The following is a 24,261-nucleotide window of genomic DNA, read 5'->3' as shown; positions in this document are numbered from 1 at the left end:
GGATGTCCAAGGGAGACGTGCAGAGTTGGGGGGGGGGGGGGGAGATATGCCTCTCTGACACTTATTTTGTTCGTGGGATAAAGAGAAAGAACTCCATCACCACCTTCCCTCTTCCAATTGCTAGTAGGAAGGAGGCTGTGTGTAGCATAGTGGTCAAGTTGTTGGACTGCAAACCAGCACTCTGCTGGTTCAAATCCCACTACTGTCATGTAGGGCTTTTTTTCTGGGAAAAGGTGGTGGAACGCAGTGGCACGGAGGGCAATCTAAACCCCCCTCTGTCTGGAGATCGGGGCGGGGCCACAGACCATGTGGCCATTTTCAAGAGGTGCCGGAACTCCGTTCCACCGCTTTCTAGCTGAAAAAAAGCCCTGTCTGTACACCAACTCTGGACAAGGGTCATTTAAAACTCCTATTTTAAAAGGAGAGAGGCCCGATTGTGCTTGTTATTCCTATGGGTAAAACAGAACTCTGTTCCACCACGTTCCCGCTGAAAAAATGCCCTGTACCCTGCAGGCGGCCTTGGGTAAGCCACTCCTCGCAGGCCCAGCTCCCCAGCTGTATTGCTTGGATAATAATACACTGACTTTGCTCACTGCTGTGAGGGGCACTAATCTCTAGAAGAGCGGTTACTATTCCGCTTGCGGGGAGAGCGGAATATAAATGGAATAAAATAAATAAATAATTCACCTGATTTCTTGATTGCCAGTGCTTCAGCAAACGGGCAGTGGGGTTGGGGGTTAGGATTTTCCACAGACTTTTTGTTTCCTGGGTGCTCTTCTGGTTCAAGGCATTGAGTGGTGTGGTATAAAATCCAAATCAATGTCGCGAGCAGGGAGATATTCCGGTTCGAAACCTGCGCACCCACCAACACACTCCACTGGCAAATTAGGCATTGAGATGTGAAGGCCGAGCACGAAAAGGTTTTTCCCTGAAGACTTTTTCCAACTTTTTCAACAGAAAAACTAACGTTTGGGGATCCTCTGGGCCTGGAAAGAAACAGCTTCCCCTTGCACTGATTCCAATCTGCAGAGCCTAGAAAGGTTCTGTTGAGGATCTTACTGGGCATTAAATTACCAAAAAACAAGAGTTTTCTGAAACAGTAAACTTAAGTTAAATGTTAAGAAATGTATATTTTACCCTCTGAGCTCGTGCAAAGAATGTAGCCAGTTTGAAAGCAGTGGTTATGGCAGCCAAATTAATACACATTTTTAGTATGTGATGTTGACTTAGCCCAGCTCTTCTGGCACAGAGCGTTCTGGCTGGCCATGGCTCTCCACGGGCTGCAGCCGGGGATTTCCCCAGCGCTGCTCCCTGAGCTCCTTTCAAGTGAAGATAGCAGAGGCCGAACTTGGGACTTTCTGAAAGCAAATGAGGTGCTTTACCGTTCAGTCCTCCCACGCCCCATTACTTAGAAAGCATCTCAGTAGTAAGTGGAAAACTTGGATTTAAATCAGTTTAAATCAGCATTGTTCCTTGGTTGCTGTGATTTCAATCAGGCCATTCTGGGTAGCAGCTTCGTTAAGGCCGCCTCCGCCACACCACAAAATTCTGAGTTACTTTGTATGTCATCGTGATTGCCTTTCTTTGGCTTTAATCTGATTGACTGCCAGGCAATCTCTCTCTCTTAGGGTTAGTCTAAGTGAGGATGACCCAGAGAATGGAATGCACACGCTTCATCTCAAGGTTAGAAACCCCTGGGGTCGTTGGCTGTTTTAAATGAGCAGTCAGTGTGATGTGGTGGCAAAAAAGGCCAATTCAATCCTGGGTTGTATCAAAGGGGCCATAGCGTCGAAATCACAGGAGGTCATAGCCCCTCTCTATACTGCCTTGGTCAGGCCGCACCTGGAGTATTGTGTGTAGTTCTGGAGGCCTCACTTCAAAAAGGATGTGGACAAAATCAAGAGGGTGTAGAGGAGAGCGACAAGAATGATCAGGGGTCTGGAGACTGAGCCCTACGAGGAAAGGCTGAGGGCCTTGGGAATGTTTAGTTTGGAGAAGAGGAGGTTGAGGGGGGACATGATTGCTCTCTTTAAATATTTGAAAGGCTGTCATTTGGAGGAGGGTAGGGAGCTGTTCCAGTTGGCAGCAGAGGGTAGGACGCGAAGCAATGGGCTTAAATTACATGCACAAAGGTACCGACTGGATATTGGGAAAAACTTTTTCACGGTCAGAGTAGTTCAAAAGTGGAATCAGCTGCCTAGGGAGGTGGTGAGCTCCCCTTCACTGGCAGTTTTCAAGAAGAGGCTGGATGAATACTTGTCAGAGATGCTTTAGGCTGATCCTGCACTGGGCAGGGGGTTGGACTAGAAGGTCTGTATGGCCCCTTCCAACTCTATGATTCTATGATTCTATGAAATATGCTCCCAGAAAGTATGAGAGAACATCCTGGGAAAATTTGCGCAGTGCTGCCGTTGTCACACTGCCACTGGTTTTTGTACTTGCTGAGAAGAGACTTCCAAGCCCCCTTCCCTCAGGTCCCAGGAGCTTGGAAAAGTCCCATGGCTGTTCCTTACTCCCTGGGTAGTAGCCAATAACCTATTGTCAGGCTATGGATGACAGGCTATGGCAAATAGATCCCTGTACCATTGCAGCAAGAAATCCAGGCTCTTAGTTAAATGGCTTTATTCAGAAATCAGATCATTTCCACGGATATGTCCATAGGATTACTCAGAAGCAAGGTAAGCATCTAAGCAGTAAGAACAGGTTGACAGGAATGGTAACGTGGGAAAACCCTTCCTCTTCACACACACGTTTACTCCTTCCCCCTCTCAACAGTAAAACAGGACTTTTGGCGCGAACTCGTCCTGAGACACGATTCTTAGACCAGAGTATGTTTGAGGGAATGTGTGCTGACGTTTCAGTGTTTTAAAACCCTTGGTTTCTCAAGATTTAGAGACTTTAGCCATGTCCGTGAGCAGTGCCTGGAGAACTCGAGGCCAGATCTTTATTGCTGAGGTATGAGAGCCAAGCTACAAGTGACGAATGACACTTGCCTGGCAAGTGAACGGACTCACGTGTATTCCTCCCTGTTCACTTGCCATTCACTTGCTCTCCACTCGATCCACTTGCCGTTCAAGTGTCATTCATCACTTGTAGCTTGGCCCTTAGTTGCAGTAAAATGGGGGTGTACGGGTGTGTGGCCACATAAGCTTCACATCCTGAATCAGGCCCCTCTAAGTCATTGCTGTAAGCTGTATGTTGGAAATGCTTCTGGGAAATTGTAAACCAGCTGAAAAGCCTTAGCAGAGGAGCGGCATGAAGCACCCATCAACTGTTTTACAAATGGGGGGAAAGATCTCTGTTTGGAAGCTGCATGCTGTCGATCTCGTACCGCACCAGCAAGCGTTGGCTGGCTCCGGCTGCTTCCCCGGGCAGTATCCCTGATAACCAGTCCAGAGGTGCTGCTGGTTGCCTTGCTGATAAGCTGTATCTTGGTTTCAAAGGCAGGGCTGGGCCCGCTGCATGGGGAGGAGGAGAAACGGGACATCGTGTTCTTGAGCTCTGGCAAGAAGTTGAAGACGTCTGGCCTGAACTCGTCTTTGCTCTCTCGTTGCCTGGCCTGGCTTTTAACAAGAGGTATTGTGAGACCGCAAGTCGCCACAATGCTGAGGAGACATTTGTGTGGACCTCTCTTACAGGCAACATAAAAAGGTTTTGGGGCTCCTTCATTTTCTGAGGCCAGGTCTTGAGCTGTTTCTGGATGTGGGCCAGCAACCAGATCATGGAAAATGTGGTGGGTCCACACACAGGACAAAAACATTTCACGTAAATAATGTTTTTTCAGGTTCTGGATAATGCTGAATGCTTCTGAGCATGGGAAGAGTATCTTCATCTCAACTATGAATAACCTACCAGCTACTGCAGGGGAGGGCCTGTTCTCCACATATCCATCTAATTCTGAAGCCTGGACAGCTGCTCTGAAGATCTCTAAGTTAATGGCATTATGTCAGAAATAGAGATGGCAAGAATGGAGAAAATGATGGTTCATTGTGATTTGTCGTGTTTCACAAACCACGAACTGGAATGAAATTGCCCAGTTCACAGAGCGGTTCATTTGGTTTGTGAATAGTCACTTCCAGGGCAGCAGAAGGTCTGCAGAAAGCCCATCCCCTCTGTTGCCTAGGAAATTGATTGATTGGCGCCAGGCTGTCTGCAATGATAAACCAAAAAACGAACCAAACGAACCGGCCTAAAAATCATAGTTGTTCATCATGGTTCGTCAGAAATGGCTCTAACGAACCGCCGATTCACAAACCAAAAAAACAGCCTGGTTTGTGACAAACTTTCGTTCATATTTTGGTTCGTGTTCATCTCTAGTCAGGAATTGTCCTGTCTACATTGAATGAGCAAGCCAGGAACAGGGGAAGGAGTGGGGCATTGTCAGCGAGCAGTGGGGAGGAAGGAGAAGGGGAGATGCACTGCCACCCCCTCCAAGTCCTAGGGTTGCCAGCCTCCAGGTGGTGACTGGAGATCTGGAATTACAGCTGATCTCCAAGTGACAGAGATCAGTTCCCCTGGATAAAATGGCGACCTTGAAAGGTGGACTGTATGGCATTATACCCAGATGAGGTCCTTCCCTTCCCAAACCCCACCCTCCCTAGGCTCCACCCTCAAAATCTCCAGGGATTTCCTAACCCAGAGCAGGCAACCCGACAGGCTCCGACACAACACAGAAGCAAATCAGAGCATAAGCAAAATCTCCCTTCATTTTTAACGTTTGAAAATAAATGTCTATAAAAATATATAGTCTGCATTATGATACATATTTATACAAGGATACTATGCAGGTGTATCCATAAGAGCCGGGTTACAGTCTAAGTGTGGAAACACCTCTGATTCCACAACCCAATGATATATGCTTTGGAAAGAAAGTCCAGACAGAGGAAAGGCCAGGATCTTGCCCAGTGTTCAGCGGAAAGTAACAGTAATCCTCGAAATTGCCCACATACAATTTCCACCCACTCTGGCTCCCCTGCCCCAGGCAATAAGCCACGGGCAGAATTCCAGAGCCAGCCTCTAAGAGTTGTCTTTCGGGGCAGTTCTGCAAGGGCCACGCTCTTATTCAAGGCACAATGAAATGTTTTCATCACCATTTTCCAAGTTCGAAGTATTATTACTAGAGAGAAGACTCCAGGGCCCCAGACACGCATCGAACCCCTGAACTTGACTTCCTTTCCAGAGCTGCAGGAAGAACCCAGAAGTCTTTGGTCCAAGGATGTTCCTTTTATGTAGTCTGGTTTTATCTTTTTTAAAGATGGTAAATGTGTCCTCTAGTCCGAGAACACGATAGGAAAAGTGCCCAGGCAAGAGGTGGGTGGAGTTTTTCTGGCCTGCCGTTATCAAGTGAGCTCTCTGCGGGCTTTTTTGAAGTATGTGTGTGGCATACCCACACACACACTTCCCAGGCAGGCAAAGTCCCCCCCCCCCCGAGACCATTCCTGCTCACCTGCACAAAATGCAATTAAGAGCTCCCATAAGATTTTGACCATCAAAAAGGGGGTTTAGACATCATGGAAACATGTCAAGAGTCTGTTTACAGTCACCACACTGTTCACTTTGCGCTCTCTCTCTCCCTCTCTGTCTGCAGGAGTGAGTTGTGGACATCTGGAGCTTTGGAAGTTCCTTGTTTTCATTGGATTCCTCTACGATTTGGCCAAAGCCCGGAAAAGAGGAGCCAGCTTCCCAGGTTAGCATCTTGACACCTCCGTTCTTCTGGGTCGAGGTTTGGCCCGGTGTTCACCATGGCTATGAGCACATAATGTATGTGGGTAGGAAAGGATGGGGCTGCATTCCCCCATCACAGAGGTTGGTGTACAAGCTCGCCTGGCCAACGTTGGAGCCCACAGGGCTGTAGTCGGCAGAGATCCCAGAGTCCGACACCATCCGGTAGGTGCTCTTCAGCTGAGGCTCTGCCTGGCGGTCCCAAGGGGAGAGGCTCTCTGAGCTGGGATCAAACACAGTGTACTCAAAGCTAGAAGAAGCCTGGCTGGGCTCTCGGGTCTCTGCTGCTACAGCAAGGGCTACGTCCGCGCTCTCGCTGTTGGCACCATCCATGGACAGTTGAGAACCATCTCCTCTGGGGTTGTGTGTTACCAAGTCTTCATCTAATACCAGGTACTCATCTTGGGATACATCTGGAGAATGTGGGAGCTTCACCAAGTCACGGGCCTTGGGGGGGAGGGGAGGAGGACAGTCCACTTTCCTGTTGCCGCAGTCAGAGAGTATCTCCACCAAGAATGGTTGCTCCTCCAGGTAGTGAGGGTACTGGCTCCACCACTGGTAAGTGTTCTGATGCCCCAGCCATAGCTACAAGGGGAAAGGAAAGTCAGTGTCAGAGAATGAGGAAAAGGGTTCCATTTTATGTGCGGGCTCCATTTGCCTCCCCCCAAATCTGTTTCCAGGCAGTGAGTTCAGGATCCTTTCCCTTCCCAGCTAAACCTTGTTTGCTCCATGACTTTTTTGTTTCCAAACATTTTGGTGCTAAAAAACAGCTTTTCTTGTCGTGTAGGGAAGGAGGTGCTAAAGTACTTTGACCCATTTAAAATTCAGGGATTGAGGGCCAAACTGCAAGTGATGCCTGACACAGGTTGGACACTTGTCAGCTTCCCTCAAGGTTTGATGGGAAATGTAGGCAGCTTGGCAGAATGTTGGACAAGTGACCGTTGAAAAGTCCATTGGACAACAGTCGGAGAGCCAAGCTGCAAGACCAGGATGCCTACATTTCCCATCAAAACTTGAGGGAAGCTGACAAGTGTCCAAGCTGTGTCATTCATCACTTGTAGCTTGGTCCTGAGACTTGCAATGTGGTTTCGGGCCATCACTTTCTGTATCCAGGCCCTGAAACAATATGAGGGGGGAGCCCTGGGGAGAAACCACCCACCGCTGTGACTGGGCAGGTAGGCTGAGTAGTACCTGGAAGTTCCCCTTGTAGATGGTGAAAAGGTCCTTGAATTCATGTTCTGGAGTGGGGATAGCAGGCCAGATCTTCTTCTTCAAAAACCTGGGGAAAGACAGCAAGAAAGAATGTAACATATCCAGACATGCACTATCCCAGAATTGGATAAAAGACCAAGTCCCCCTCAGGGCATTTCCAGATGTCTATAACTGCCATGCCTCTCTTGAGCGCTTCTGAATTGGTCCCCACCACCCAGATATGGGAAGTACTGAAGAAGGACATCTGTGGAAGGAAGACCAATCCATAGGGAGGAAGAATGAGCAGTACCTGCGGTGAGTCATTAGGGCAATGAAGGCCAGAAGCAGAACGATCAGTACCAGAATGACCGACAGCGTCAGAATGAGGGGATCCAGATCTGCAAAACAGGAAGGGAGTCCATTAGCACAGCACTGCAGTATTCCCCATGGACGGTACCCCAGTCACCTTCCCACGGTGGCTACATGGAGAAATCATGTCAAATTAGCTTTTTGAGGATGAACGTTGGCGTGGTGAACCAGCTACATCAGGGCCCCCAACATGGTGCCCATGGGCACCATAATGTCCTCTGTCACCTTTCTTGATTCTTGCCGAATGTTTTTAGAAAGTGGGCAGGCCAGGTGGGGGATTTGCCCAGCAAGGTTTCGATTGGCCATTGGAGACTTGATTGGCTCTGCAGCTGCCTCCACAGCACAAGAATCTTCGCTGTGCAACTGAAGGTAAGCTGCAGCAGCCATTTTGGGGCTGTCTCTGCCTCCTGTGGCAGCCATTTTGTAGCAGCCATTTTGTTGGCTATGCCCACAACACTGTATCAGAATTCCAAAGATGCCTGCAGGTTCAAAAAGGTTGGGGACCCCTGAGCCATGTCAGCACTGCAACTTGTCTCCTAGCATTTTCCAAAGGCCTTCTGGTAGACAGTAGGTGATGACTGTGAATGTTTCAGGGGACGAACAAGATCAGATCACCGTATCAAACTACTCTTAGTCAACTTGTGCTAAAGGCACCAAGGGTGAGCTGCTCGATTGAGGACTCAAAATGTGGCCTTGTATGAAACCAAGAATTTCCCAGTGCTCCGACATGACTCCTCATGTCCAGAACCACACATGTAAGACTAGATACAAAGAGTCTCTCTACACAAGACATCTTACACAGGGACGCTCAAATGACTTACTTTCTGTGTGGTCTTATATTCAAGTGTACTCTGTCTCCCTAGCAGTGCAGGTGTATCCACAATGGGAGAACAAGTGTAAGATCTTTTACTTGAGCATTTCCATCTAAGATGTCTTGTGTAGAGAAACTCAAAGAGAGAAATTCAGAAGGTATTTTTCTTAACCTAGAGAAGTTCCTGAAATGGTGAGCTTGAAGAACACTTGGAAATGTGCCCACAGGGCACCTCAAAGAATGAAAGGGTGATGTTGAGGACATGATTTTACTCCAGTGTATCATCGGTAGGGATGTGGAATGGTATAGTATAGCCTGATCTCGTCAGATCTGAGAAGCTAGGCAGGGTTGGTACTTGGACAGGCAGGCAGGCAGGCAGGCAAGGGGCTGGTTAGGGCTTCTCCAGCTGAGGTTACCCAAATCAGATTTTCAGCCCACTTTCTCATTAGGATCAGCCTTGTTTTAAAGTGGCCAGAAGCCACGACGAAGCACAAGCAACCAGATGTACCCTCCGGCACTACGATGGCCGTCACCATATCTCATTCAGCCTAACTCTGTGGGCTTGTTGAGCCTTCCTCAAGCAAGTTCCTCTCCCACCCTGGATTTACTCACGTTGTGTGATCCCTAAGGAGATGCCCGTGGTGCCTGCTTTCTTTCCATGCCTCTTTGGGACCCTGCTGAGACTTTGCCCGTATACGGCCCAAGGCTTGCTTAGACCTTTGCTGTCTGTTGCCAGCATTTCCTCCTCTCTCGGGAGCTTCGGGCCCTCTATCTTTCTACCCTAAGGCACAGGCAGGAAAGGCAGGCAGGAAATAAGACACCCCCCCTTTTTTTTAAACCCAGACTGCCTATTTCTCTACTCTGCATGCATATATATGAACCCACAAAAATGATTCCTAGAGGAAGTTGTTGTTGGGATGCAAAGCTCGGGAGAGAATCCACCAGATCCTTGTGCGGTGCTCTTGCATTCAAACGAGGCTTGGGCGGGATCAATGTACAGTGGATTCTGTCCCCATTTTGCTTGTCCTGCACTTGGAATGTATTTTATTTATTTCCTTGCGCTCTGTCAGTGTTCTTAGAATGCTGCTATTAATGGTCTTTGTTTTGGATTGTGGCCAGAAATTTCCCACACATTTTGGGGTTTGGCTGTTTCTTTGCAAATGCTAGAAATGTCCTTTTTTGGGTCAGAAAGTTCAAATTCTCCTCATTTCGCAAGCCCTTTCCCCATGCTTCTGGGTGCGGCTGTAACTGTGCCAATTCTTTGATCCCAGAATTCATAAGGGATCTCCTTGTTCATCTTTGCCAATGGGGTGGATTCTTCCAGTTGGTCTAAAGAGCACTTACTGTTGGTCGTTGTCACTGTCACGGCCTGAGACCAGGTACTCCAGTAGCCGTTGTAGCTGACTCCGTCTGGCTTGGCCCTCACCGTCAACGTGTATCGGGTTTGGCCTTTCAGGTTTGTGATGAGACAATAGGTCCGTCCATTGGCAATTTCAACCTCCAAAGCGAAAAAGAGAGCATCACGGGAAGCAAAAGCCAAGAGAAAAACGTGCCGTGACCAACTTCCTCAAACGACAGATTAAGCTGTGATGTAATAATAATGTCATTATTATCCCCACAACAATAATCGCCCAGTGAGGTGGGTGGGGCTGAGAGAGCTCCGAGAAGCTGTGACTGACCCAAGGTCACCCAGCCGGCTTCAAGTGGAGGAGTGGGGAATCAAACCCAGTTTTCCAGATTAGAGTCCTGCTGCTCTTAACCACTACACCAAACTGGCAACCTTAACAGCAATAAAGAATCATTACAATCATTTATAGAGTGTCATTTATAGTCAATGATCCTGGAACGCACACAAAAATAATAACTACTGAGTGCAAAAATCATTCAGGCATCAACAGAATACATAGAACATATTTAAATCATGTTTGTAAACCAGCCCAGCAGTGTAGGACAAGTACGATAATAAATTTCCAAAGTGTTACTGGCTGGTAACTTCCAACATCAATTCGCATTCTGTAATAGCAGCAATTCCAAAGCGCTGGTGCCTGAAAAAAGTGTCCGTGCTTCTCAACCTCCCGGCAGAAGGCGAGGCAAAGAGGTAAGTAAGAGGGGAAAGAGGGGAGAAGGGGGTCCCTAGAGCCCAGGAGCCAAGAGCCAGTGCCTCACCTTCTGGTCTTCGGAGCCTTCGGGAGTGATCTTCACCTCGTAGCGTATGCTGGAGCCCAGGAATGCCAGGTTGGGGGGCTGCCAGCTGACATTCAGCTGTCCCGGCGCTTCCATCAGGCGCACGGTCAGGTTAGAGGGAGGGTCGAGAAAAACTGCCAGCGGAGGGAGGAAAGGAGAGGGAGACGGTTGCCGCCTCTTCTTATACACTGGGGAGTTTCCATCTTGGGACGGCCAGCAGACGCCCCCGCCCGTGGCTGCGCTGCAATAGCGCCACATCTCCCATCTTTCTACAGTGGTCAGGGTCCCTGTAGGCTTGCTGTTTGAGCCCTGTTCGGTCCAGTGCACACTTACTTCACAGCAAGACCCATCGACCTCGGTGAGAATTACCTCCTGAGCAAAACTGCACCTGATTGGGCTCTGACAGTGCCGTCCTAAACAGCGTTCCACCATTCCAGACTGAGCCTGTTGACTCTGGTGAGCTTAGAAGGGTACAACTCTGTGTAAGGTGGCACGTTTACAGTGCAATCCTAAGCAGAGTTACTCCAGTCTAAACCCATTGATTTCGGTGGGCTTAGACTGGAGTAACTCTGTTTAGGATTGCACTGTTAGTCTCCTTATTTTCCTGTTCCCCAATAAGCTGGCCGTAAGTGCTGAGTCCCTGACCAGTGTAACCTAGGCAAACCCTCTCTCGTCAGAGCTCGAAAGCTAAGCAGGGTTGGCTTTGGTTAGAAATTGGATGGGAGACCTCCAACAAAGACAAGAGTTGCAGAGGCAGGCAATGGCAAACCACCTCTGTTAGTTGCGTGCCTCAAAACCCCCAGCAGAAGGCAACGTAAGTCAGCCACAACTTGACAGCACAGGAACTTTCCACCACCAATGTGCTGCGGCAGCCACATACCCCTGCTAGGGTTGCCACCTGCTGAAGACCTTCCCCTCCCCAAACCTCACCCTCTCCAGGCTCGACCCCCCAAATCTCCAGGTATTTCCTAACCTGGAGCTGGCAACTCTACCACCTGCCCTGGCAGGGCCCTTGTGCTTTAAACTGCTTCATGAGAGAGACAGAACTCAACAGGTGAATCTGGAGGAACTTCACCTGTTTAATTTCTGTCTGTTGTGCAGTGGTTGCTGGCATAGGGGGGGCTCTGCCAGGAAAATAAAGTGGTCAGCCCCACCCTGGAGAGTCATAAGTGCATTTCCAGAAGTCACCCTGAAAGGCGGGATATAAATCGAATGTTGTTGTTGTTGTCTGTTCCATTGGGCAGACCCTGTAAGCTGCCACTGACCTTCAAGACCAGAAGGGTGGGAAGCTTTTCCATCTTACCTACTTTGTCCAGCCAAATGGTTCTGGAGTGCAGAGAGCTGTTGGTGGAGTGCCCTTCAAGGACCTTGACTTCGATGGGGGTGAAGGCGGCGATGTCCTGCCTTCGAAAGAGGCAAGTGTAGCGGGTTGTGTTCCTGGCGGTGTACTCCACCTTCAGATTGCATGACTTCAGAGACGTCTCCTCCCTGCGTAGAAACAGGTCGTAAGTGTCAAAAGTTTGGGAGGAAATTACACTGCAAGCTTTCTTCATTAGGGAGGTAGTGAGCTCCCCTTCACTGACAGTTTTCAAGAAGAGGCTGGATGAATATTGGTCAGAGATGCTTTAGGCTGGCCCTGCACTGGGCAGGGGGTTGGACTAGATGGTCTCTATGGACACTTCCAACTCTATGATTCTATAATTCTATTTCCAGTGGAACTTAGAGTGCCCAGGATGGATTCTGAGAGTCTTGTGAGGGCAAGACTGGGGGCCAAGCTACAAGTAACAAATGACACTTGAACGGCAAGTGGATTAAGTGGAGAGCAAGTGGAGGGCAAGTGAACAGGGATGAATACACTTGCCGTTCAAGTGTCATTCGTCACTTGTAGTTTGGCCCTGGTTTTAAGATTGTGGGCTTTTTGACTTCTGGACTTTTTTTAAAAACTCTTCATCAATGTTAGTCCATTTTAGTCACAGGGCTCTCTCTGTGGTGGCCCCCATCCTGTGGAACGGCCTGCTTGAGGAGGTCAGGAGAGCCCCCACTCTCCTGGCTTTTCCGCCAGTGATGCAAAACCGAACGATTCAAAAAGGCTTTTGACTCAGATAGGAGGGAAGTATTGTAGGGAGGGGGTCTCAAAGAGATGCCTCGCTAACGAGTTAGGGACCATAGACTTCACCACTATATTGCCTTGCATATTATCTGTTGCTTTGACTGCTGATTCCACACACATTGGATAATGCACTTTCAATGCACTTTCGCTGTCGTTTGGAAGTGGATTTTTCGTTTCACACTTAAAAAATTCAGTTCCAAATGATCTCTAAAGAGGATTGGAAGCGCATTATCCAACGTGTGCGGAATCAGTACTCCTATACTACCTGTGCTTCATGTTATCTAATGTCAATCCTAGAACTGGTTATGTTCTGATTCAGCAATTTTTCAACTCTGTATTGGATCCTTGCTAACGCTGTCTTTGTAAAATCCTATGACATTGTTTATGAAAATGTCCTTGACACTGTTTGGAAATGTCCTTCATATTGATTGTACTAATCTCACACTATGTAATCCGCCTTGAGTCTCAGTGAGAAAGGCGGACTATAAATGACATAAATAAATAAAAGAAAAATACATTTTAAATTTGCATGACTTTAAATTAAGATTTGGCTGCTTTTTTCAGAACAATGCTCAACAAAAAAGGGGGGGTCTCCATACAAAGACAAGAAGATTAGAAGGGGGAAATCCCCAGGGAGATAGTCATAGACAATCAATTATTCATTATTATTTATACAATTATTACAAGTGATTAGTGCACAGTGTGAAAATAATCATTTCATTTCAACATTCATAAACCAGTGCATAGAACTGATAATCCTGTCTCAGTCTTTTCTTTGATCAGGAACAAGAAGAACGCCACGGTGAGTCTTCCAGCGTCTTCAAAGTGGAACAGCAGCAATTAACATAAAGACAATTGACAGGAAGGCAATTGACGTGAAGGCTACCAACTTGCCGGCTTGAAATCCGCTTGTTTCGAGACTCTTCTTTCTGGCCAGTATTTAAGCCACCTTCCACCTGATTCTGAAATCTCTCATCTGAGTTTAGGAATTGTGCATTGGTAGGTTTCCTGTATTACACAGCAGCTCCTGACCCATTTTCTCTCCTGACCCTTCTCCTTATCTCTTCCACATCTCTTTCCCAAGACCCTCTCCCCTTTCCCATGGGCCTCCAAAACACCAAGGCAGCTCAGAGTTTACGGATGCAAGCCTTTAGTCTCCCCCTCCCCACCTCACTCTGGGTGGAATCTACGAGATGTTAAAATAAAAGTTTCCAAAGAAAGAGCAGTGCAAGATCGTTGGGGGAGAGGAATTCTCTCCCCCTACCCCACGCCGCCCGCACTCTGGCCATAAACTACACTAGAAAAATGCTTCTAACCTAATTTTGCCTGTATTTTCAACCTTCCTCTCCACAGCGATCCCAAGTGGCTCTTTCAAAACTACAGCTCCCAGGAAACATTGCGTCACCCGACACTTGAAGAACATGTGCCTGATGTCTTGTGTAGGAAGACTCTATGTTTAGTCACCAGCAGGGCAAAGAGCAGCTTTGTGGGGTTATTTCAGGTCAGCGGTCAGAGGGAGCTGGCAGCAGTGATCTGCTCCTTGATGCTCTTGCCCCGTCAGCACCCCTGGGCAGCACACTTCCCTTGCCCCCCTAAATGCACTCAGCAGCCAGAGGGAGCCAAATGCACCAGCAGTGGTGAGAGAGACAAGGAGCCTATCCCCACTGTCAGCTCCCTCTGACAGTCACCCGTGCAATCAGCTCCCTCTCATCACCGCCCGCACACTCAGCTCCCTCTGGCTGCGGAGTGCTTTTAGGGAAACAAGGAAAGCTGGCAGCAGCGAGAGGGAGACGAGTAGACTAAAGGAGACGCCTAGAGAAAAAACCTTTGCCTGGGAGAAGAGGGATTCTCTCCGTCTTCTCCCTGGCAGAGGTTCTTTCTCACTACACTTCCCGTGGAACTTTGCAGGAAACTGACGCGTGTCCTTTACGCATCAGGCGTCTCATCTGCTTTGGCTCGTAGGCTCCTGCCCCTCTGTTCTGTTGTCCCTTTTAGCCTGCGTTCAGGCATATATGAACCAGAATTTGCCTAAATGGAAGAAAGAACCAGCCATGTCCCTTGTCAACCTGGGGCACAGTCCGAGGTAGGTAAAGAATGCCCAAGATGGAAGATGTGGGGAGAGGCTTAGCCAGGTATGGCACAGGTGCCACACCAGTGATCTCTCCTGAGGGATGGGGCTCCAGGGGTGGGCTGAGCCAAGGCAGGACACCAGAAGACACTCACAAGACACTCACTCAAACTTGTAGAGGAAGGTGTACGTTGTCTGGTTCTCTCCCTTCCTCCGGGGCTCCGTTGTCTCCCAGAAGCAGGCCAGGTCTTCCAGATACTGCGAGAAACATTTGGGGTTCAGGGGCTCCTCCTTCAACAGACGGGCAGCTGGCGGTGAAGGGGAATTAAATGTTACGGACAGGACAGATGTAATGCAGCTGTACCCCCTACCCAGCGTACACCCAACAAACACACCCTTCTTCTCTGTCCTGTGAGGTATATGTGGTGGAAAGTACCCTCAAGTTATAGCTGACTTATGGTGACCCTGGTTTTCATGGCAAGAGACTAAACAGAGGTGGTTTGCCATTGCCTGCCTCTGCAACCCTGGTCTTTGTTGGAGGTCTCCCATTCAAATACCAACCAAGGCTGACCCTGCTTAGCTTCTGAGATCTGACGAGACCAGGCTCACCTGGACTACCCAATATATGCTGAGCTCTAAAACATTATTTTTGGCCAAAGGACACCAAATTCTGCAAGGGAAAAATGACTTCTGTGACCCGTGCAAGGTAAGCAGGTCTGTCCGACTCCTCTGCTCAATCTCTTTCGCAAATGTGTCTTTTTAAACATAACTAATTCTGATTCTGCTAGTCAGGGGGATGGGCAATGTGCTGTGTAAGGCTCTAGCCCTGCTTTTTGACTCCAGGAAACCCCTGCCTTGGTTTTTGTGATACTAAGCAAGCACATTGAGCCGGATGTGCTATTTGGAAAATTACCATGCAGCCAACTTGGGGCAGCTTCGGCATCACATATATCTTTCTAAGAGCCAAGCTACAAGAGATGAATTACATGAGGAGGAGCACGTGAAAGGAGTCGCAATGTTAGTTGGGAAGCTGAGTTTTAAAAGTTTGTCAATTTGTCAATTTCCCCTGATCTCTCAGAGGGTTTGTTAATTTCCTCTTTGCCTCCTAGAAGGGGAGGTGGACAGAGCCCTCCTTAGGCAAAGAGGAAATTAACAAACCCTCTGAGCAGAGATCAGGGGAAATTGACAAACTGACAAACTTTTAAAACTCACCTTCCCAACTAACATTGCGACTCCCTTCATGTGCTCCTCCTCATGTAATTCATCTCTTGTAGCTTAGCTCTAAGTGTGTTGTGTAGTGGTTAGAGTTTCAGACTAAGATCTAGGAGACCCCGGTTCAAATCTGCTCTCTTCCAAGGAACCTTGCTGGATGACCTTGGGCCAGTCACACTCTCAGCTTAACCTACCTCACAGGGTTGTTGTGGGGTTAAAATAGAGGAGAGGAGAATGGTGTAAGCTGCTTTGGGTTTCCACTGGGGTGAAAAGGTAGGTGTAAATAAAGAAATAAAATAAAAAATAAAGGCTAGAAACCTGGCCTCCCCCGCCCCCTTCAAAAAGAAAGCTTAGATTCTGGGTTGTCATCCACCCACATCTCTTCCTTGTACCTCCCAGTTAGCTTTTACTTACAATGTTACCATGTTCAGAGTTTTCTCAGCTTTCCTAAAGAAGTCGAAAAGGGGCAGGGAAACATTAATGCAATACCATCTCCTCCCCCAACTGATTTCATGAAAAGTTTGGCAGGCAGACTGCAACCTTCCTTAGGGAGCTCACAGTCACTCTACACATTACTTCTTTTATGAGTTCTCACAGAGCCAACCTGTGCTCTTTGCAAGTCAGCTTGGGAATGGGACCCTCTTAAAAAAACCAAAGAGTCCAGTAGCACCTTTAAGACTAACCAACTTATTTGTAGCATAAGCTTTCGAGAACCACAGCTCTCTTTCTCAGATGATGAAGAGAGCTGTGGTTCTCGAAAGCTTATGCTACAAATAAGTTGGTTAGTCTTAAAGACGCTACTGGACTGTTTACTATTTTGCAACTACAAACGAACACGGCTAACGCCTCTGGATCTAAAAAAAATCCCAAGAGTGCAAATGGGCTCGGAAAGCTGCCTCCAGGGGAGGGAGAACTCCTGCCTTTCTCCCAAGCTTTTTTCCTGTGCAAAAACAGCACAGGGGAGGAGAGTTCCCCCCTTTTTGCTGCTACACATGCACACAATACCTCCAATGCAATGCCTGGCACAAGCCAAGAGTGCCTTCTCGAACCCTGACCCTCCACTCCCAGCCTGTAGCTGTGCAGACTGCCTGGGAAGGAAGCTGATCTGCTATTATCAACAACAACAACAGCAACAACAACACTTATATACCACTCTTCTAGACAGATTAGTGCCTCACCCAGAGCAGTGAACAAGTTAGTGTTGTTGTTATCCCCGCAATACAGCTGGGGAGCTGGAGCTGAGAGGAGGGGCTTACCCAAGGCCACCTACTGAGCTCATGACAGTAGAGGGATTCGAACCAGTAAGTATCTTCTCACTGAAGACCCCCCTTCTGAGATTCCAAGGAGTGCCCGGGCACCCCTGGACCCCAATTTGAAAGCCACTGTCTATGTTTGCCAACCTCCAGGTGGGGGCTGGAGAGCTCCTAGAATTGCAACTGATTTCCAGGTGACAGAGATCAGTTCCCCTGGAGAACATGGCAGCTCCTGAGAGTGGATTCTATAGCAGCATATCCCTGCTGAGTTTTTCCCACTCCCCAAAACTCCTTCCCAGGCCCCACCTCCAAACTCTCCAGAGTTGGCAACCCTACCACTGACTTATTTCTACTGTTCCCAACACACAAAATGGAAAGGAAGAAGGGGGGGAGGCTGTTTTTGTCTGGTTAGCTGGGAGGGTGGGGATCACAGGCCGTATAGGTCTATGGTGGAGCCATGCTGCAAAACAGGTGGGAAGGTGGGTATATTTGAAACAAATAGTTTCTTAGTTAAAATGGACTATTATTCTGCACATGGTCAAAGAATTAAAACATGCCTGGACTGAGTCTAGACAACGAAAGCTAGCTCTGATGCTTAAAGTGTGTGGAACTCAAACCGAGCCTTCTGCAGTCCTCTCTCGCACCAATCTCTGGACAGTTCTTCATCTTTTTGACAAAATGTGTTCCGAGCAGAGAATGGAACCAAGCGATTTTAGACAAAATTTATGTAAATGTGCATGCATTTTGTTGGGTTCTGAATGCGACATCCAGATTGGGGTGAACAACAGTATGAACAGACTCACGTGATCTGCAGCTATGCAGATCTCTTGTGTTAGGCACACAAAACAAACTCTCTCTGCCATCTCCATCTGACATGTGTTTCCCTAGAGATAAGGGCTGGGTGTACACCCTCTGTCCCTGCCTTCCTTTCCCGCCAAGTCCCGGCAGAATCTGGCCTGGGGAAAGAAGAACAGGAAACAGGTATTGTTGGGTGTGGGCTTAATTTGCTCCTTTTCTAAATGGCTACCGAAACAGGTAGACCAAAAATCCTCAGCGTCCCCCTCTTGCACTGGAAGCAGGCCAGTAGTTTAAAGATAACCATTTATAGCTTGATTCTGGTCCAGTAGCGCCTTAAAGACCATCTAGATTTCCAGGGTATAAGCTTTCAAGAGTCAAAGCTCCCTTTATCAGCTCATGGGAATCCCCATTCCTTTGTGCGCGCACAACTGAAAGCAACTTGGTACACTTTTGGAATGAATGAGAAGCTGTTAAGAAAAAGTATCGCTTTGATGGCTCCAAGAAAGCTGGGTGCCAATCTCAGCTCGGCCATGAACACATTTTGAACTGTCAATTTCTATCTGAAGAACTGGAACAAGTGATTTATGACGGGCACAAGTTTTTTGCCAGAAGACGCCAACCTCCTCAAAAACCAGGTTCTTTGTACCACAGTAAGATATGCAAAGGAAAGCCTATATGAAAAATTATTCCACCTGCAAACTTTAGCCTGAACGCAAAATTTGGAATTTCTTTTATTTCATCAAGTGCACATTCTTTATCCTAACAATGGTAGTCCGTGCTGCTTCAATAACTGTGTCTCTTGTATATTAACAGCAGCCTTTCAGATCTCCTTGTGGACTGTAAGGCATTTAACTAATATATTGTCGAAGGCTTTTGGTGCTACACCTCTGAAGATGCCAGCCACAGCTGCTGGCGAAACATCAGGAACTACAATGCCAAGACCACGGCTATACAGCCCGGAAAATCTGCAACAACCATCATTTAACTAAATTTGTTCACAGACTCCTTGAGCCTCTGTCTAGAAAGTCAGGTTAAGGTTGAGAGCAACACTCCCCAGATTCAAGAGGTAATAGTAGCAGCTGCTTTCACAGCCCGTGCATAAGATCGTGCTGGGGCACGATCCATCAGGCCCATCTTGCGTGCAAGTCCAAGTTTAACAAATGGGATATGTGCAAGAATTGTCCCTAGTGGCTTGTGCGCTTTGAATTCCATGACCAGTTTTGGGAACTGTCAATCAAAAAGAACATTGAGAAATGGAAAAGAGTTCTGAGGAGGGCTAAAGAAATATGGGGGATCTGGAAGAGAAATCAAGGAAAGGGGGGTGTTGAAATTACGTTTAGCTCAGAGAGAAGAATGTGGTATGATGACATAGGAAAGAGAGAGCCAGGCAGGGCTCATTTGGAGGGGGCCCATTTCTGGGCCCATTTCTGCCTGGATCGGGGGGTTTCATCCCCAATTGGGGGCAAAATGGCCCTGATCGGGCCACAGCCAGGTGGGGGAACACTCCCCTGTCTGGCAGCAGCCGAATCCTGGCCATTTCGGGCCCGATCAAATCAGTTATGCTAATGACAAACTTCCGCCGATGTCAAGGGGTGTGGCATATGCAAATGAGTTATGCTAATGAGTCCCGGCAGCTCTTTTTCTACAAAATGACCCCTGTAGCCAGCTATGGGTCTCCAGACAGCTGAAGAGAGAGGGATTAATTCTCCCCCAGGTTGATTCCTAGACAGAAATCAGGCCTCCTGAATGGCTGTTAGTCTAGGGAAGAGACATCTATGGCACCCACCCATCTTTTTTTTAAATTAAACGCAGCTTAGGGGAGCTGGTTTCCATTTTTAAAAAAGGCATGGGGCAGGAGGAATTGTCATTTCCCCCATTGCTCTTCTTATCCGGAGACCCTCTAACGCAGGGGTCCCCGTGGAGGCCATTGCACTCGCCAATATCTTTCCTGGTACCTGCCAAACGTTTTTAGAAAGTTGGCAGGGCCAGCTCGGCTTTTTGCCTGGCAAGGTTTTTATTGGCCCTTGGAGATTTGATTGGCTGTTGGGATTTCTAATAACATTGCTTTGGCAGCAGCTGCACTTAGGGTTACCAGCTCCCCTTACCCTCCCAGCGAGAAGGTGGGCACCCAGTACTCACCTTCTCTGTGTCTCTTTTGTGCGCCCAAAGTCTGCGCTCGCTCCCGCAACTTTGCAATGATGGCACTTCCGGTGATGTCACATCCGGGCGACATCATTGCACATGCACAGGAGCATGCACACTTCACAGTGGGCCAATTTGGACTCCAAACGGGCCCAATTCGGCCCATTTGGGGCCCAAATTGGCTCACTATGAAGTGCAGGAGTGCTCTCAAGGTTGCATGATGACATCACTTCCAGGAAATGACATCACACTGCCCCAGGAGCACACCTGGGTGGCCCGTTCCCGTGCTTCTCCCCCTGCTGGCCAGGTGAGTGCTGCTGGAGGGCGGAGGGCGGGAGCGGGGGATCCCCCACTCTCACCAGGGGACTGGTAACCCTAGTTGTAAAAGTTTGATTTGGAAGTGGATCCTCAGGAGGGAGAGATTTGTGTTTGGGAGGGAGCTCAAGAGAGGTGTAATGCTATGGAGTCCACCCGCCAAAGCTGCCATTTTATTCAGGGGAACGGATCTCTGTCAGCTGGAGATCAAGTATAATTCTGGGAGATCCCCAGGTTCCACCTGGAAGTTGGCAACCCCACAACAGTTTGAAGCCAGGCAGCATTAAATCGGCTTTAACTGCAGAACGGACAAGACACTGGCATGAAGGCGCTACACCGGAACAGGGGAAAGTTCAAAACGATGCAATGCCTTGACCATTTCTTTCAGCTTTGCTCAGTAAACCCAGTTTGTAGGCCTGTGCAATGCCCGTCAACGGATTTGCCGTACGTGCACACACAACCTCCCACCGCCAGCCTCACTTTGGGGAAGGTCCTTCAGCAATAAATCATTCGTTTTTTCTGCCTGCCTCCGCTACTTATAAGTGCCTGATACCGATCTTTGATTTAAGGCCTCTGTTACCACAGGAAAGTAAACACAGAGCCTGTGAGGTGCTGTTTAACTAGAGGGGGGGGAGAGGGCACCGGGCCTCCCACAGAGCTGCCAACTCTAGAACTTCAAAATTCAGAGCTCCCAAATTGTGTGGTATGGAAATCCGCATATATTGGCATGTCTTCGAGGAGGCTCCTTTTCAGGGTTACAAAGGACTGTCTTTAACTAGCGATCTCCTCCCCTTGGTACAACCAAGCCCAAGAAGCAACACATCCCTGCGTCCCAGTTGCAACCATCATAACATAATAATAATAACATTAGACTTATACACCAACACCCACTCAGAGCGGTTTACAAAGTATGCCATCATTATCCCCACAACAAAACATCATGTGAGGTGGGTCAGGCTGAGAGAGCTCTGAGAAAGCTGTGACTGACCCAGCCGGCTTCAAGCGGAGGAGTGGGGAATCAAACCTGGTTCTCCATATTAGAGTCCTGCCGCTCTTAACCACTACACTAAACTGGCTCTCAGTTTGATGGGGAGGAAACAATTGCGAAACTGGGAGACAGTTCAGTGGTTAATCCCATTGGCATAAAAAAAATCAAAGCTGGGAAAACGCTGAACATGATAACATCGTAAGTAAAAGCTAACTGTGAGGTAAAGGAAAAGATGTGGGTGGGTGACAACCGAGGAGCTCAGTTTTCTTTTTGAGGGGAGGAAAAGCCAGGTTTCTAGCCTTTATTTTTTATTTGATTTCTTTTTTTATACCCCACCTTTCTCTGCAACAGGGACCCAAAGCAATATACACCATCATTTTTCTCTCCTCCATGTTTATCCTCACAGCAACCCTGTGAGGTAGGTTAGGCTAAGAGGGTGTGACTGCCCCAAGGTCCCCCAGAAAGCTTCCATAGCAGTTTGGGGATTCGAACCTGGGTCTCCCACATCCTAGCCTGATGCTGTATCTGCTAGACTGCACTGGCTCTTAAAAAACTAATTTCAGGTCTCTGGCAAAAGTTTTCATACTGCTTTGGTAAAGAGCAAGGGAGTAAGAGGTAGAAAGAGATGTATATGAGATAAGAGAGAGATTAGCTTAAATGAATTTTCCACAGGCTTGTACCCACACACTTCTCGCCGGCATGACAGGGTACGTTCTAGGAGACTCAGCATCCAAGCACACCACACCCTTATATGTACCCTTATTTCTTTGGAGCTCGCCTTGTCATTCCTGGAACCCTCTTCCTCCCCTATCAATCGCTTCCCTTTCCGCTCCCCTGTGGCCCACCCAGCCCGGTCCTGGTACCTTTGCTGTTGAAGTCAGTCGCCCCCTCTTGAGATGATGAGCTAGAAGCCCAAAGCACCAGAGCCAAAAAGGCAGTCTCCCATCTCCCGCCTTGCCGCATGGTGCTGGTGGGGGTGACGGCCTCCTTCTCCAGGGTGTCTTTCGCCCTGCTCTGCGACTCTGCCTCTGGCTGTAGAGCTGTCTGCCCTGGCTTTACTTCACAGCTGGAGGCTGCAGATAAGGGGCGGGCTGTAGGGTGCCAGTGGCGGCAGTAGCAGCCCGGTGGCACAGCGGCTCCTCCCTCTGTGGGCTTTTTGTGGATTTCTTAGGCCGTCCCAGCGAGGCACCAGCAACAGTGACCTTCCAGTGATCCCCACTGAAATCAAGTATACCCACAGTAGGGTATAATTTGAGGTGGGATGTAGCGGACAGCAGTCCAAAGGCCTGTTCTTAAGACCAGGCTCTGTCCTGAGATGTTTGATGTGATGCTAATAAAAAACACAAAAGCTTCTGAGCATGTGCCAAAGGCATTGTTTTCACGATTAATTGTGCATTGCAGGACTTCCAGGTCCAAAGATATGGCTTCTGGGTAGGGTCGCCAGCCTCCAGCTGTCACGCGGCCGACAGTTTGCGGTGTGCCTGACACTAACACCAAAGAGAATCTCGGTGTTTGTGTAGGTGGATGTAATATACAACTCCTGAGGAAGTTTCTTATGGAACAAGTTATAAATAAGCTGGCCTCTTGCTGAGTCATGGGGTCTTCCATTCCCCCCGTTTCATCTCCACCTGCAAGAGAGAGAAGAGAAAGCAACTGTTACTTGCTTGAGAATACTTACTTGAATAATTATCTGTTACTACTGACGTCTTCTACATGTTGATGTTCTACACACATAGTACATTTTGATACTATATTTATTGTATAGGAATGTATTTATTGTACTTTGTATATTTATTATTAGTATTAGTAGCACTTGCACTTTTGCACTCTTGATATAGTATATAGAAATATTTTAAAGGAATTATATTACTGCACCATATTGAACTGTACCCCTTGTTGATGGTTACCTCTATCAGGTTTAGTGGGGGCTGAACATCTCCTGGAATTACAGCCGATCTCCAGATGACACATCTATTCCCCTGGAGAACATGGCAACTTTGGAGGGTGGCTTCTATGGCAGTAGATCCTGCTGATACCTCTTCTCTCCCCAAAACCCACCCTTTCTGGGCTCCACCCTCAAAATCTCCAGGAATTTAGCATCCCAGAGCTGGGAACCCTACGTTCTGGGGGTCTTAGAAATTAAGCCTAGAAGCTAGAAGGAGGGGGATGGATATCTTGGCTTTTAAAAATCCTGAAAGCATCCGATCCAAAGGGGAGTAGAAGGAGAATTTTTTTCTGAGGGAAGGACAAATACCATCCCATGCTGTTAGATCCTGGGGTTGTGGGTTGAGGTTAAACATCAAGAAGAACTTTTTAAAACCTTTACATCTGTGTCTGTCTAATTGCTTCCTTTAGAATCCACCTTTCTCACTGAGACCCAAGCTCCAGAAGACGAATTAAACGAGGACATGCATGTGAAGGGAATCACAACGTTAGCCAGGAAGCTGAGTTTTAAACGAGATCCGAAGGCTTTTTCAATTTCCCCTCTCTACAGAGCCAGCAAAGATCTCACCTCAGGGGGTTTCTTAATTTCCTCTTTGCCTCCAGAAGGCTCTGTCAGTTTCACCTCCCCTTCTAGGAGGCGAAGAGGAAATTAACAAACCCCCTGAGGTGAGATCTTTGCTGGCTCTGTAGAGAGGGAAAATTGACAAAGCCTTTGGATCGATTTTAAAACTCAGCTTCCCAGCTAACGTTGCAACTCCCATCACATCTGTGTGCTTGTATAATTTGTCTCTTTTAGCTTAGCTCTGACACTTAAGGCAGATGACAACCGAAAACAACGTAAGAACAGTGCAATAGGTACAACCAACAAATTACTTTGCAATTACCTTTGTAAACAAAATTAGAGTTCATTTCACTCAAAACACAGTATAACGCAGACAATAAGAATTTGGAGAGCAATACTTCAAAACATTCTATTACAGTGCAATAAATGCAGTAATGCTGGATTGCAAAATTCAAAGCAATAAATGCAGAATAATTTATACAGTGAAGACTGCCTTGAATTCCACTGACATTAGGATATATCCTTTCTTATGAGTTGGGTCCCTCACAGCCTGGGTGAGACCCCTAGTATCATAGGGTTGCCGGCCTCCAAGT

The 24,261-nt window shown here is 47.9% G+C and overlaps 1 protein-coding gene across 1 annotated transcript; it reads right to left on the bottom strand.

The window, feature by feature from the left end:
• Positions 1 to 4,688: 4,688 nt before the first annotated feature.
• On the bottom strand, positions 4,689 to 22,197 carry EPOR (erythropoietin receptor). Its single transcript, XM_055003938.1, has 8 exons — positions 22,026 to 22,197; positions 14,621 to 14,762; positions 11,580 to 11,764; positions 10,259 to 10,410; positions 9,437 to 9,590; positions 7,223 to 7,310; positions 6,913 to 7,000; positions 4,689 to 6,306 (listed from the first exon to the last, which is right to left on the bottom strand). Exons 1-8 carry the CDS (start codon positions 22,123 to 22,125, stop codon positions 5,746 to 5,748), a joined length of 1,470 nt encoding a protein of 489 aa, XP_054859913.1. The 5' UTR covers positions 22,126 to 22,197; the 3' UTR covers positions 4,689 to 5,745.
• Between the last annotated feature and the right edge of the window lie 2,064 nt (positions 22,198 to 24,261).

This window comes from Eublepharis macularius, chromosome 19 (assembly GCF_028583425.1).
Source record: "Eublepharis macularius isolate TG4126 chromosome 19, MPM_Emac_v1.0, whole genome shotgun sequence".
In the NCBI taxonomy this organism is placed as follows: domain Eukaryota; kingdom Metazoa; phylum Chordata; class Lepidosauria; order Squamata; family Eublepharidae; genus Eublepharis; species Eublepharis macularius.
The sequence above is the reverse complement of the archived record's forward strand: the minus strand, read 5'-3'. Positions and strand labels throughout refer to the sequence as shown.

Coding starts and splice junctions, on each gene's coding strand:
- EPOR (XM_055003938.1), bottom strand. CDS start 22,125: ATGCGGCAAGGCGGGAGATGGGAGACTGCCTTTTTGGCTCTGGTGCTT. Junction 10,411..11,579: donor CATTTGGCTGGACAAAGTAG/GTAAGATGGAAA, acceptor CTCCGCTGGCAG/TTTTTCTCGACCCTCCCTCT. Junction 7,311..9,436: donor GACAGTGACAACGACCAACA/GTAAGTGCTCTT, acceptor CCTGTTTTGCAG/ATCTGGATCCCCTCATTCTG.